We start from the raw sequence: 13,703 nt of genomic DNA, 5'->3' as shown, positions 1-13,703 counted from the left end.
GTGCTTAGGTCCAGGCTGCCTGCACTGGAAGTGCCTTGGGTGCACACTGATTATCACAGCGGTTGTCACTCTCCCTGGCCTGTCTTCTTAGACTCACGACAAAATGATGGCTTGGATGGTGTATTCGTTGTTTGTCTTGTCATTGTGATAAAAAACAACTTAATCAAAGATTTATGTTGGCCCTCAGTTTGAGAGGGTATGGCCCATCATGGTGACTGGGGTGCCATCAGTGGCAGCAAGGCTGCTGGGCATGTGGTAGCAGGGAGATGGGCCAGAAGTTGAGACAGGGCTTCTCTGGGCCAGGGAAGACTTGGGTGGGGTGGGGGTAGGGTGGCAGCTCAGTCTGTGCAGCTCCAGGGACGCTCTGATTGCTAGTGGGTAAAGCCTTCCAGGGTGGCCGGGTAGGGGAGAAGTGCCCACCCCTGCAAGTACCCCTCACCTGTGTGCCGTAAGGAATAAACTCACTGGTTCCTCAGAGTGAATTTTGGTGGAGCTGTGCTTCCGTTTGCCATTGGGACCTTAGAAAGGGTAGACAGGGTGGCGTCCATTCCTCCTGGCAATACATTTTAGTGATCCTTGGCATAGTGGGCAGGATATGACAAACAGTGGATGAGTTTGGGAAGAGTGATGGTGTCCCTGATATGAGGAATGAGACAAGCAGATGAAGTGAAGTGTGGGAATTGGGGTGGGGTATGTGGTAGCCTGAATGAAACTGGCCACCATAAGCTCATAGGGAGCGGCTCTATTGGGAAGTGTGGCCTTGTTGAAGGAAGTGTGTCACTGTGGGGGCAGGCTTTTAGGTCTGTTTTGCTTAAGCTTTGCTCAGTGTCAATCCACTTCCTGTTTCCTTCTGTCCAAGATGTAGCCACCACCATGTCTGCCTGCATGCTGCCATGCTCCCTACCATGATAATGGGCTGAACCTCTGAACTGTAAGCCGCCACCTCAATTAAATGTTTCCTGTGTAAGAGTTGCCATGGTCATGGTGTCTCTTCACAGCAATAGAAACCCTCACTAAAACAGGGTATTTGTGGAGGAAATTTTGACATGGTGGTATTTTCCTATAGGGCTTTGTGGCAATAGTGGCCCAGACATGGGCAGTGCAAAAAATAGTGAGATGTGTAACTAAGGTGTGGCCAGCAGGGCAGGAGCTGTCACTGCAGGCAAGCCCAGGATGGCAGGCTTCTTCCAGGTGGTATGGAGTACTGTGCCTGCTTGATGGGGCGAGGGTCTTCGCTGGATGTATGGAGATGTTTTGAGGACTGCCAGAGATCTAGAGCAGACACTGCAAACCCTGGGAATACACAGGGGGGGAGGGGGTCACAAGCAGCTGCTATAAGTAATAAAAGATCTATCTGAGGGAGGGTGAGAACAGCCCAGAGTGTGTGTGTGTGTGTGTGTGTGTGTGTGTGTGTGTGTGTGTGTGTGTGTGTGTGGTGACAATGAGAAAGGGACAGGAGTCTCATGGCCTTGGCATTAGCATTCCTGATTCAGCAGGAATCCTGGATGAAACAGATGGACAAATGGAGGTGTTGACTGGATGTTTTCTATGGCTAAGGGGCCAAAAGGGGAAGAGGACTAGAAATACAGAGCCCCTCCTGGAACCCCCAAACCTGGACCCCTGGGAGGAATATGGTGACAGTAAGGAGGGAGTGACCCAGAAGCAACAAAAGATACTCCCCGAGTCTGACCTTTGATACAGAGAAGGGAAAATCTATGATCCAGCATGTAGACAGGGGTCTAAACAGTGGTCCAGGGTGAAAGATCATATAATCAAAGATTATTCCACACTGGAATTGCTAGAATTGGGAAAAGCTTTAAACAAGCAATTAAAGACTCCAGCAGCCTGGCTTGTGAGGCTGACATATGGGAGCAGATGGAGGTCAGTCTGAGTGCTGCAGAAGCGGAGAAAGCAATGTAACCACATCAGTCCTTGAGACAAGCTGCATGGCCTGCGGCGGTACGAGGGTCCTCCACACATGCATCAGGGCGTGTGTCCCTCCCATACACAAACCTAAAACAATGGACTCATAAGATGGTGGTTCAGTGGTAATGGCATTTGTCAAGCCTGATGACCTGAATGGATCACTGAAACCCATAGTGGAAGAAGAGAACTGACCCCTGCCAAGTGTCCTCTGACCTCCACATATTCTGCTCCCACCTTATCTTCTCCCCAGACTCCTGAAACTACCTTTGATTTACAGCTTGTACAGTGAGTAGGCCTGGTAATGAGTGCTCAGACACACTGGACTAATGTCATCGAGTAACACACTCCAGAGCTGAACCTGTCCTCATTTTTCACATGAAGAAAATAGGGTCCCAAGATGGGAGGCACCTGCCCAGGATTTGCAGTGAGGCCGACGCCGAGCCCAGTGATCCACCCCTCCCACATGGTTTCCAACACCAGAGCTCACAAGCCATGAGTGGGATACATCTGCAAGTGCCACCTTCCCTCACTGAACATCTGTCCCTACACACAGAGTTAAGAATTAACATGTTCATCTGCAACTCCATCTGTCCATTTATTTTTACATCAATGGGTCTGTTTATTGATCTATTTGGCTACCACAGAGCTAACTTAACTGCCACTGCTCTGTATACATACTGGCATCTGGTACATAGTCTGTGACTCAGGGATTTCAGAATTGACCCAAGTTCTGCTGAAGATATTACAATTTCAACTAAACTTATAATTTTTTTAAAATGGGTATCTGAACATCAAGTCTTCCTATCCATCATCATAATATAGGTCTTTACTGCCTTTCAGTGAAGCTTAATGATATTCTCCTTTGTTACAAATTTGAGATTAAATCCTAGTTACTTTGGGGAAGGGATGTACTTTCTTGCTATTACATTTCTTTGTGGTCCTGGAGAGTGTACCCAGGGATTCATGCATTTTATGCATGTACTCTGTCCCTGAGAGACACCCCACCCTAGGCTGCTATCAGAAAAGGCATCATTTTTTTTTTACATTTTTTTATGTTTTGCTAGTTAATGTGTTGAAATGCCTTTGGTTCTGCACAGACCGTCAACTCTTCGGACTTTGTACTGAATTCTTTTACCACATTGGTGGGACCCGCACAATGAACTGCAATGACAGAGGAAGTCCTCATTCCACCCTGACCTTGAGTGGAGCTCGAGAGCACTGTGTCACTTACTAAACATGACACTTGCTCTTGGTTTCCTCCTAGTTCTTAGTTGGTTAAAGAGTTTCTTTGTTCCTGTTTTTGTTAAAAAGGTATTGAATGGTACCTGTTCTACACAATGTTTCATTTTTCCTCTACTTCTTAATGATTACTTGGGTTTCCTCATCTTCTAGAACCAAGAGATGCATCCCTTTAGTAGTTAATGTTATGATTTAACACACACTGGCTGTATAGACTAGAAACAAGAAAGGCTACTTCCCCAGTCCAGGGCTACCTGCTTGTTTGCAGGGTAGACTGGCTGGGATGTAGTGGGTGAGAGACTGCCCTGAGGGAGCATGGAAGCCCTGCTGTCAGGTGTAGAAGTTTGCAGAAGCAGGGAACATGGGGGGGGGGGGGGGTGTGTGCTTAGTAGACACAACATGGCTGCCAGACTTTGAAGCAAAGGCAAAGTAGGCACCTCCTACCATTCTCAGCTGTGGCCAGTTTTGCCAGCTCCCTTTCTTAAGCCCTCTCAACCAGCCGGGGGATGGCGTGCCTTTTTCTACCTACTCTCAGCAGTGGAGAGCACAGACTAGAGATGGCACGGCTCAGCAGTTAAGAGCATGCATTGCTTTTGCAGAAGACCTGAGTTTGGTTCCTAGGACCCACATTGGGTGGGTCACAACAGCCTGTAACTCCAGCTCCAGAGGACATGACATCCTCTTCTGGTCTCTGAAGGCACCTGTACTCACACCCACATACCTGCACATAAATACACACAAGTATACATAATTAAAAAATAAAATCTTTGTTTTTGCTTTGGCAGAATATTGGAGAAATACAGTCTGGGTAACAGGTTTTCCAAATGGTGGGTTCCCAAGTATGAAGGTACAAGTGTCCCCATGGCCTAGTACTGCACTGACCCACTCTGTTGTGTGGGGATCTAGTTCCATGCGACTTAGCAGGCCATGAATGCTGTCTTCACTCCCAAGATTTGTCTGGAAGCAGAGCATACAGTATGGCCACAGGGATAAGCCAGGACCAGCGAACCATGCTTCAAGGGCCACAGGAGGACTCCACACGAGGAAGTACTTCCATGTTGACTCTGACAGGAAGTCCTCTGTCACAGCAAACGAACAGACTCGCCACTAGCAGCAATGGGGAGCTAGAAGTGGGCTGCTGGTCTCCAGGGAGGTCTGGGGTGAAGTGAGCAGCTAACAGATGCCTTGGTTTACTAGAGAGAGGCATGGTGATCAGGGGGTGTGTTAGTTGGGAGCTGCTGGGCTCACAGCATCATTCCACGGGCTTCTCTGCCCTTGGTGCCATTGGCCTTCACGCCTTTGATCCTGAAGGTTGACCTGCCTATTTCCCAAGAGCTGGAGAGCCTTTATAAGCTGTGCATTCCTGTGTGTTTTGCAAACTGGATCAGGTGCAGAGCAGGAATTGGAAAGCAAAGACCTCCAGAGTCCCTTCTAATTTGTGGAGGGAGTATCACACACACCACCTCCACACACCAACAGGGCTTTATTGGTGGGACTTAGAACCATGACAGACCTCAGCTTGTGGACTGTGGGGGCTTGGTGCAGGTGCTAGGAGATGAGAAGAGGAGAAGCCCCATGGGATTTCTGCTCAGGGCACTCTCTCTCAGTTCTTACGGGCAAGTTTGTAAGAAGACAGTTCAGCACTTCACAAACTGATGGCTGACCTCGAAGATCCCCACGGACTCCTGAGCCTTCTCGTCATAGTCTGTCCAGTCCTATGAAATAAGAAGGCGGCATTAGCCTCTCAAGGCAGAATGGGGCAGTGTGGACAGTGGAGAACCAGGAGTTCCAAAGCCCAATGCAGGCTCTGACTCAGCGAGTCATGGAGCAGACAGCTCAGGCCTGAACTCCATCTCTCAGTCTTGTAAGCAGGCTGGTCATGTCACTTCCCCAAGCCTCAGTTCTACCCTCTCCTTCTTTTTCTTTCTCCTTCCTTCCTTCTTTCCTTCTTTCATTTGTTTTTGGTTTTTCGAGACAGGGTTTCTCTGTGTAGCTTTGGAGCCTGTCCTGGAATTCATTCTGTAGACCAGGCTAGCCTCAAACTCACAAAGATCCACCTGCCTCTGCCTCCTGGGTGCTGGGATTAAAGGCATGCACCACTGCCACTTGGCTTTATTTTGGTTTTTCTAGACAGAGTTTTTCTGTGTTGCCCTAGCTAGCTGTCCTGGAACTCGCTCTGTAGACTAGCCTGGCCTCTAACTCAGAGATCCACCTGCCTCTGCCTCCTGACTGCTGGGATTAAAAGTGTGGGCCACCACTGCCAGGCTTTTGAGTTCAGTCCTTTATTTAAAGGAGAAAAGAGACTTGAGCGTGAGTGCTGGAAGAAAGAAAGTAGACACATGGAAACATGCTCAGCACCGAAACCTACGCAAGGCAGGGCACATGGAAACATGCTTAGCACCGAAACCAACGCAAGGCAGGGCACATGGAAACATGCTCAGCACCGAAACCAACGCAAGGCAGGGCACATGGAAACATGCTTAGCACCGAAACCAACGCAAGGCAGGGCACATGGAAACATGCTCAGCACCGAAACCAACGCAAGGCAGGGCACATGGAAACATGCTCAGCACCGAAACCAACGCAAGGCAGGGCACATGGAAACATGCTCAGCACCGAAACCAACGCAAGGCAGGGCACATGGAAACATGCTCAGCACCGAAACCAACGCAAGGCAGGGCACATGGAAACATGCTCAGCACCGAAACCAACGCAAGGCAGGGCACATGGAAAACATGCTCAGCACCGAAACCAACGCAAGGCAGGGCACATGGAAACATGCTCAGCACCGAAACCAACGCAAGGCAGGGCACATGGAAACATGCTTAGCACCGAAACCAACGCAAGGCAGGGCACATGGAAACATGCTCAGCACCGAAACCAACGCAAGGCAGGGCACATGGAAACATGCTCAGCACAGAAACCTACGCAAGGCAGGGCACATGGAAACATGCTCAGCACCGAAACCAACGCAAGGCAGGGCACATGGAAACATGCTTAGCACCGAAACCAACGCAAGGCAGGGCACATGGAAACATGCTCAGCACCGAAACCAACGCAAGGCAGGGCACATGGAAACATGCTCAGCACAGAAACCTACGCAAGGCAGGGCACATGGAAACATGCTTAGCACCGAAACCAACGCAAGGCAGGGCACATGGAAACATGCTCAGCACCGAAACCAACGCAAGGCAGGGCACAGGACGCCCCTACTGTGGTTACAAGGGGCCATGCAAGTACAACGAGCTGGTGCCCTTCACAGCTGGAACAAGACTCGTCTGTCTGCAGGGTTGAACGGCTGCAGGTGATCACTACAGACACTTCAGCTGCTGCCCCAGGGGACATGGGGTTAGCGTCTCATGAGCGTCTGTGACAAGATTTTCACTAACTGGTGAAGGAAATACCTGTTTTGTGTGTTTAAGAGTAGCATATTTACTGTGTAGTTCACAGGCACCAGCACTGTAACTCGAGCCTGAATGAAGCTTATCTGCTGCGTACTTTCCATTCAGGCACACTCAGCCTTCCTGCATGTACACGCGAGACCGCACTTCGGCACTACACTTATGGCCACTTAAATAGCAGAATCACTAACGAAAAGCACAAAAATTCAGAGCTAGCGCTCCACTGATAAGCCCTGTTCACAAAAAGATAATTCCCATTGGGTACCACAGCACCTTGCAGGATCCCCAGGTCTCACCTTTTCTTGTAGATTAATGTCACTGAAGACTGTCCCTGACTCCACACCTTCGGCAGCAAACCCAGCCTGCAGGGAGAGGAAAACAGAGTGAGGCTGGGGAGAGACAGCACCGGTGAAGACTGGCCCAGGGCTGGTCTTTCTAGCAAAGCCTTCGAGATGAAGCAGTGTAGCAGCTGCTCCTGAAAGACTCGGGTTTCCAAGTGACTCGGCACTGCCGTGGTGTGTCTAAATTACAGCCCTGGCCTAGAAGACTGCCTGGGTCTCTTTCTGTTGCTGTGGTAAGCACCAGGATCCAAAGGCAACTTGAGAGAGGAAGGGCTTGCTTTGCTCACATCTCATCACCCAGGGAAGCTGAGGCAGGACCTTAAATTCAGGACAGCTCACCGGCCTGCTTGCCTACTTCCCTCTCTCTTCTTTTTTCTCCTTTCTTCCCTTTCCTTCTTTCTCTTTTGGGGCAGGTGTCCTGGGTAGCTATTCCAGCCTTGGCCTGGAAGTTCCAACCCCCATTGAGGCTTCGGTAATGGTCACGCCCACAAGGCGGGGCTGAGGGAGGACGCTGAAGACCCAGGATGGAGATGCAAGGGATCTCTTTGGTGCTGGACCCTGGACGTTGGAGGTAGACTGAGCAGAGTTCTCCAGAGAACACCACCGGACTGCGCCATACCTTTGTCAGACCCTACAACCTACCTACCCCTTCATTTGTAAGTTACCCCACAAAATAAACCTCCCTTTTAACTACGTGGAGTGGCCTTAATAATTTCACCAATAGGCAGGTCTTACTATGTAGCTCTTGTTGACCTGGAACTTACTATGAAAACCAGGGTGGTTTTGAGCTCACAGAGATGCCCCTGCCTCTGCCCCCCAAGTGCTGGGGTAAAGGTGTGTGGCCATGTCCAGCCTCAGCTATCTTCTCTATACATTTGGGCTCACCTCAATCAGATGGGGTACATTCTCCATCACCCCTGTCTGTTGAAGGACCTGGGTACATACTCCACACTCCACTCCTCTCTGTGAACCTTAGTTTTTGTTTTTGTTTTTGTTTTGTTTTGTTTCTTTAAGCTAGGGTCTCTCTACATAGTCTGGCTGTCCTAGAACTCCTTATGGAGACCAGGTTGTTGTCAAACTCACAGAAGTCCACCTGCCTCAGCCTCCTGAGTGCTGGGATTAAAGGTGGGCACCATTATAACTGGCTTTGAATCTAGGGTTTTTTTGTTTGTTTGTGTGTTCTTGAGACAGGGTCTCATGGATTCCAGGCTGGCCTTAAACTCAATGTATGACTGAGGATCCTTTTTTTTTTTTTTTTTAAATGATATGGGGATGCCAATATCATCTTTTTAAACTTACCCCTCAGATCTACTATGAGGTAAAAGTGCACAAATAAAGGGGTGAGTACTGACTGTAAGAGTCAGACAGACTGGGTTCAATTTTCAGCCCTCTGCTTACTAACTGTGGGCTCTGGCAGGCTGCACTGTGGCAGTTTGAATGTATTTGGCTCCCATAGTCTCACAGGGAGTGGCACTATTAGTGGGTGTGGCCTTGTTAGGGGAGTGTGTAGCTAAAGTTTTCCTGGTTCTGTCCAGCTCCTGTGGCCCTGAGGCCGGCCACTTGGACCCAAGTAAACACACAGAGACTTTTATTACTTATAAACTGTATGGCTGTGGCAGATTTCTTGCTATCTGTTCTTACATCTTAAATTAACCCATTTCTATTAATCTATAAGTTGCCACATGGCTTGCGGGTGACTTTACATCTTGCTTCCTCTGTGTCTGGCTGGCAACTTTTGACTCAGCCTTCCTGTCCCAGAATTCTCCTCTCTCCTTATCCTGCCTACACTATTACTTCCTGCCTGTCTACTGGCCAATCAGCGTTTTATTTACCAATCAATCAGAGCAACACATTCAACATGCAGAATGATATCCACAGCAGAAGTGTGTCACTGTGGGGGTGAGCTTTGAGGTTTCTTATGCTCAGGACACTGTCCAGGGGGGTCAGTTCGACTTCCTGTGCCTGCAAGCTCTTCCAGCACATCTGCCTGCATGTCACCATGTTCCCTGCCATGATGATAATGGACTGAACCTCTGAAACTATAACCAAGCCCCAATTAAATGTTTTCTTTTATAAGAGTTGCTATGGTCATGTTTTTTCTTCACAGCAATAAAAACCCTGAGATGTGCACAATCTTTGAAGTTCCCTCGTATGAAGTAGGATGAATCACTCCACAGGGTTACAGTAAGGATGAAATGAAGTAACATGTAAAGGTTACAGGCACAGAACACAGCATACAGCAGGCATTTAATAAGTGACAATTACTAATCATAGAATCCATGGTTTGTGTTGTAGCTCAGTGCTAGAGCATTGAAGGGAAAAGCAGGATGGAGAATTCCTATTTCATAGTCTCTGTAAGAAGCAAAGTTCTGTACTACATTCCCTTCCCCAACAGCCTCTTACAAATACATACCTGGGGCTGGAAGTCAACCGGTTCAAGGCCTCGACACTCAAACTCTACTATTGTCTTGAACTTCTCATTGTCTTCAGCCTAGAAAGGAAGTGTATTGAGGAGGCAGGCCCAATGAGTATCCGGGAGACCCCATGCCTTCTGTCCTTTCTGCCGCATGGGCCCTGACTGCACCCAGGAGGCTCGGATGGGACCCAGAACAACTGAGCCCTTTAAAAGAAGCCTGTCTTGGGCACTACTCCCGGAGGACCTTTTGAAGACACAGCTTCTGCAGAGGAGTAAGGATCCTTGGGTCAGCCTTCCTGCTTGTCAATGGAGCTGAGGAAAACCTGAATCATGCAGAAGGAGCCAATCATAGGCCCCAACACTATGTTCAATGAATGGTAAATAATTAGCACCAAAAAGACAAACAAGAAAGTTATGTTACAAAGGCTCCAGACCATCTGTATGGTCCTAGTAAGCACACCATTGCCTTTTGCTAACCATGAGGACAAGAGCTGGGTGACTGTAGCAGGTACCTCTTGGGAGGTGGGTAGCCAGGAAATCCATGCCGACTTCACCCATGGGCTCAATGACTACCCAGCACCATGCCCAAATTTTCAACCCACTGTACTTTCAGAAAAACACTGCACCATCACCCAGTGTGTGGACAAAAGATGGACTGAGCAAATGAACAACTAAGTGCATTAAAGAGTTAATAAGAGGGCTGGTGTCAAGTGCGTGTAACCTCAGCTTTCAGGAGGCTGATACAGGAGTAGGAGGAGTTTGAGCCAAGCCTGAGCTACCTAGGGAGACCTAGTTTCACAACAAAAGAAGAGGTAAGGACACGGGACAGTGCCCTGTGGCTGGCTCTCTGATGCAGCTACTCTTGAACCACTCCTCCTAGCCACCAGTTCAGATTTAATCCGACCACCCCATCACTACAGCAGGAAACTTACATTATAAGACTTGATGGTGCTGCTCAAAATATCTGAAATACAGAAAGGAAAAGTTGACTCTAAACCCACGCTCCACTCAGGGAAAAAGAGTGAGCTGCCCAGGTTTTAGTACTTCGGGCCCAAGTCCACCCCTGGACAACATGAGTCTGCTTCCAGTCAGCCTGGAAGAACCTGGAGTCATTGCCTGACCTACCAATGGAGTTTTCCCGAGCACACAGTTTGCACTTCTGGACCATGGAGGCACTGCCACGGCCTCCTTTCAGCGCCACACTGTCCTGACAAGAAACAAACATAATCTCTAGTCATGTAACAGTTTGATGCAAAGATCCCAAAGAGATCTCATCCCTATTACCCAGTGGAAGAGACCAAGACCACAGAAGTGAGCCACTTGCTGAAAGTTACAAAAGGGCTGGGGATAGCTCAGTGCCAGAGCTATGGATTCAACCCTCAGCACACCTGGGGTGGGGTGGGATAGCACCCTAAGGAGTCTTCCTGTGACTGAGAAAAAAGGTCCCTCTTAATTTTGAACTCTGTCTCATATCCCAAAGAGGCCTGTTGTTCCCAGTGCTGACCACACTGGTACTTGCTCTCTCAAGCTACCATAAAAGAAAGAGAGAGAGAGAGAGAGAGAGAGAGAGAGAAGAAGAAGAAGAAGAAGAAGAAGAGGAGGAGGAGGAGGAGGAGGAGGAGGAGGAGGAGGAGGAAGAGGAGGAAAAGGAGGAGGAAGAGGAGGAGGAGGAAAAGAAAGATGTTCAAAGGAAAGAGAGATGAAGGCCAGTTTCCCCAAACCTATGCCCCAAGTATGTGGAGGACATTTTTTACATTATTACCATCAGACAGATATACTGCCACTTCTCTGAAATCTCACCACAGTTGCCGCATTTCATCTTGGGGGAGAAAAGGAGTATTAGTTGAGCAGCTGGCTTAGTTGGAAAGACACCATGGTTAGGGTAAGTACAGTGTAAAGCAGGCTCACAACCCACCACATCCTTAGTTGGAAAGACACTATGGTTAGGGTAAGTACAGTGTAAAGCAGGCTCACAACCTACCACATCCTTCTATCTATTTACTTTAGATAGGTTCTCACTGTGTAGACCAAACTATTTTTGAACCTGAGATCTCCCTGCCTTTCCTTTCAGAGTACTGGGGCTCCGAGTGAGCGCCACTATGCCTAATAACCTATCTTCTAGGTGATTCTTACCTCATCCTACAACCAGCCCCAATGAGGACATGAGCAGACTTATCTCCAGACAAGAACAAGTTGTTTCATCCCTACCCTTCTCTAAAATGTGTATCATTTGGCTGGCGAATCCAAGTCACAGGCTCCCGAGCAACCGTGCCTGGCTAGGAGCTTCGTGCTTAGGGTCCTAAGAGTGCTGGGGTCAAGCATGCGTCATTTTGTTACTCTTTCCTGTCTCCTTCATTATTCTGTTTCAAGTCAAAGAAGTTCATTTTTCACATAAACCCTGGACCTCGTGCTCCAAAACATTTGGAAATGGGAGCTGTGGACGCAATGGTAGAGCACTTGTCTAGTACCGAGGGGATTAAATGTAAAGAAAAGCGATCAGTTATGAGCTCCTGAAAGACATGGCTTTGGATGGGTATGTAAGTCGATGAGACAGACTAGGAGAACAAGGCAGGGCACCTACCCGGTTGTACCAGGCTTACTAGTACTTTGTGAAGACCAAGGGTGGTCACCTTTCACAAGTTATACCAGCAAAAGAGACAAGGTGAGTTTTATTCACCATATTAAGTAGTCACAAGGTCCCCTCAAATAACATTTTGTTCAGTGTCTGTTTACAAACCAAGAGCTGGGAAGATTGCACATTTGGAGAGTGCTAGCCTGCGGCCCTAGATTACAGGGAAAAAGGACAAAGGTCCACCGTGGGAGGAGGACGCACATCTGTAATCCCAGCACACGGAAGGGAAAGGCAAGAAGTTCCAAGTTATCCTCCGCTACATGAAGAGCTCAAGGCCAGCCTAGATTACATGAGACTACTAATTAATAAAAGTAAGATCTAAAATTCCAGCCTGAAAAACCTACTTCTATGCCTGGATAACTACCTCGGACCCGGCATAACAGAAACGCTCCCAGTTCAGCACTGAGACAGCGGCTTGGCCTTGAGCCCTAAAAACGCCCACAGCCTCCCGATGCTCCGCCCTTTCCCAGGAGGGATCCGCCTTCCGCCGCACCTTCAGGTACCACCGGAAGTCCTCGCCCACTGGCCGAAGGTTGGTGACGTTCTCCAGCGTGGCTTTGAGCTGCAGCGCGATTTTCTGAGAAGAGGGCGGGCCAGACTGAAAGCATGGCCGCGCTTGCGCAGCCGCGGGCCCCGCCCCATTCCGCCCCGCCCCGCTCAAGCCCGGCCTCCCGGGCCTCCACGCGAGCCCACTCCCTTCCCTCCCTGCGGGTGTGAGCTCGCGCGCGGCTCTCAGGTCCTCGCCGCCTCCACCCCACCTCTGACTCGGCTACCGGACACTCCGGTGGCGAATCGCCTCCCCTTACCCCCATAGCTGCCTGGTCCACGTTATGCCGCTGCGACTGCTGCTTTCCGGCCCGTCGTAAAAGGCAGGCACCGCCCGCGCAGCCTCAGTGAGGGTGGGCGGGAATCGGGGCGTCGAGGAGCGGTGTAGGATGCTTCCAGTTTGCCTCACCGTGACCCGCCGGGTAGCGCTTTTCTTTGTGGGCGCGTTGGAATCCATGGACTCGCTAATGTCAGAGATCGCTCCTGAGTCTCAGGTTGTGCCATCACGAAGCAGGCCGGATATCCTGGCTCGAAACCTCTGCTAGGCCGCTCTAGGCCCTCGGTTTTCTTCCCGCCTCCTGACTACCCTGTGGTTCCGGGTCTTCTCAGGTTACGTTGCATCCTCGCAGATTTGGCGTAGTGGCCCCCCGCTACACTGCTCACTCCATCTACCTGCCGGACCTGATGCTGCGATCTTTCCCGCAGGGCTACGCTGTTGTCACGTCCTCCTGGCCCCTGTATCTGAAAACAGCTGGCTCTTCCCTACGGTCTTACTCTATCATTTCTTTACCGACACTGCAGGAGCCGTGGGCGTCAGCATTCGAAAACATGTCATCCACTTGACACGTTTATAACCCCGTCTTTGTTTTAATTTTATGTGTTTGTTTTGCCTGTCTGTATGTGGGTGCACCACGTGCATGCAGCTCCCGCCGAGGCCAGAAGAGGGCACCGGATCCCCTAGTGACAGATGGCTGTGAGCCACCATGTGGACGCTAGGAACTGGATTGGGGTACTCTGCAAGAGCAACAAGTGCTCCTACCCGCCAAGCCATCTCCCCACTTGCTCAAGTGTCATTTTTTTTAAAGGCCTTTTTCTGACACGACCAGAGTGACCTCATAGTATCTCAATAGTCTGCATCCTGACTTGTCAAGATAGTGATATCCCTAACTTGAAGCAGCAGGCAGAGTGAAGTATGAAAAGTC

The 13,703-nt window shown here is 49.5% G+C and overlaps 1 protein-coding gene across 3 annotated transcripts; it reads right to left on the bottom strand.

The window, feature by feature from the left end:
- Positions 1-3,916: 3,916 nt before the first annotated feature.
- On the bottom strand, positions 3,917-13,129 carry Czib (CXXC motif containing zinc binding protein). Of its 3 annotated transcripts, XM_036180129.1 has the most exons (8): positions 12,762-13,129; positions 12,449-12,532; positions 11,086-11,142; positions 10,449-10,530; positions 10,256-10,287; positions 9,321-9,398; positions 6,863-6,928; positions 3,917-4,880 (listed from the first exon to the last, which is right to left on the bottom strand). In XM_036180129.1, exons 1-8 carry the CDS (start codon positions 12,765-12,767, stop codon positions 4,803-4,805), a joined length of 483 nt encoding a protein of 160 aa, XP_036036022.1. In that variant the 5' UTR covers positions 12,768-13,129; the 3' UTR covers positions 3,917-4,802. The 3 variants fall into 3 exon arrangements, with proteins under 3 accessions (XP_036036022.1, XP_036036023.1, XP_036036024.1); XM_036180130.1 differs by lacking the exon at positions 11,086-11,142; XM_036180131.1 differs by lacking the exons at positions 11,086-11,142; positions 12,449-12,532 and having other exon boundaries at positions 12,762-13,127.
- Between the last annotated feature and the right edge of the window lie 574 nt (positions 13,130-13,703).

Source organism: Onychomys torridus, chromosome 2 (genome assembly GCF_903995425.1).
Source record: "Onychomys torridus chromosome 2, mOncTor1.1, whole genome shotgun sequence".
Taxonomy (NCBI): Eukaryota; Metazoa; Chordata; class Mammalia; order Rodentia; family Cricetidae; genus Onychomys; species Onychomys torridus.
Note: the sequence above shows the minus strand (reverse complement) of the source record. Positions and strands in the feature narration are given on the sequence as shown.

Coding starts and splice junctions, on each gene's coding strand:
- Czib (XM_036180129.1), bottom strand. Junction 11,143..12,448: donor ACTTCCGGTGGTACCTGAAG/GTGCGGCGGAAG, acceptor TTCTCCCCCAAG/ATGAAATGCGGCAACTGTGG. Junction 10,531..11,085: donor GGCAGTATATCTGTCTGATG/GTAATAATGTAA, acceptor GTTTCTTGTCAG/GACAGTGTGGCGCTGAAAGG.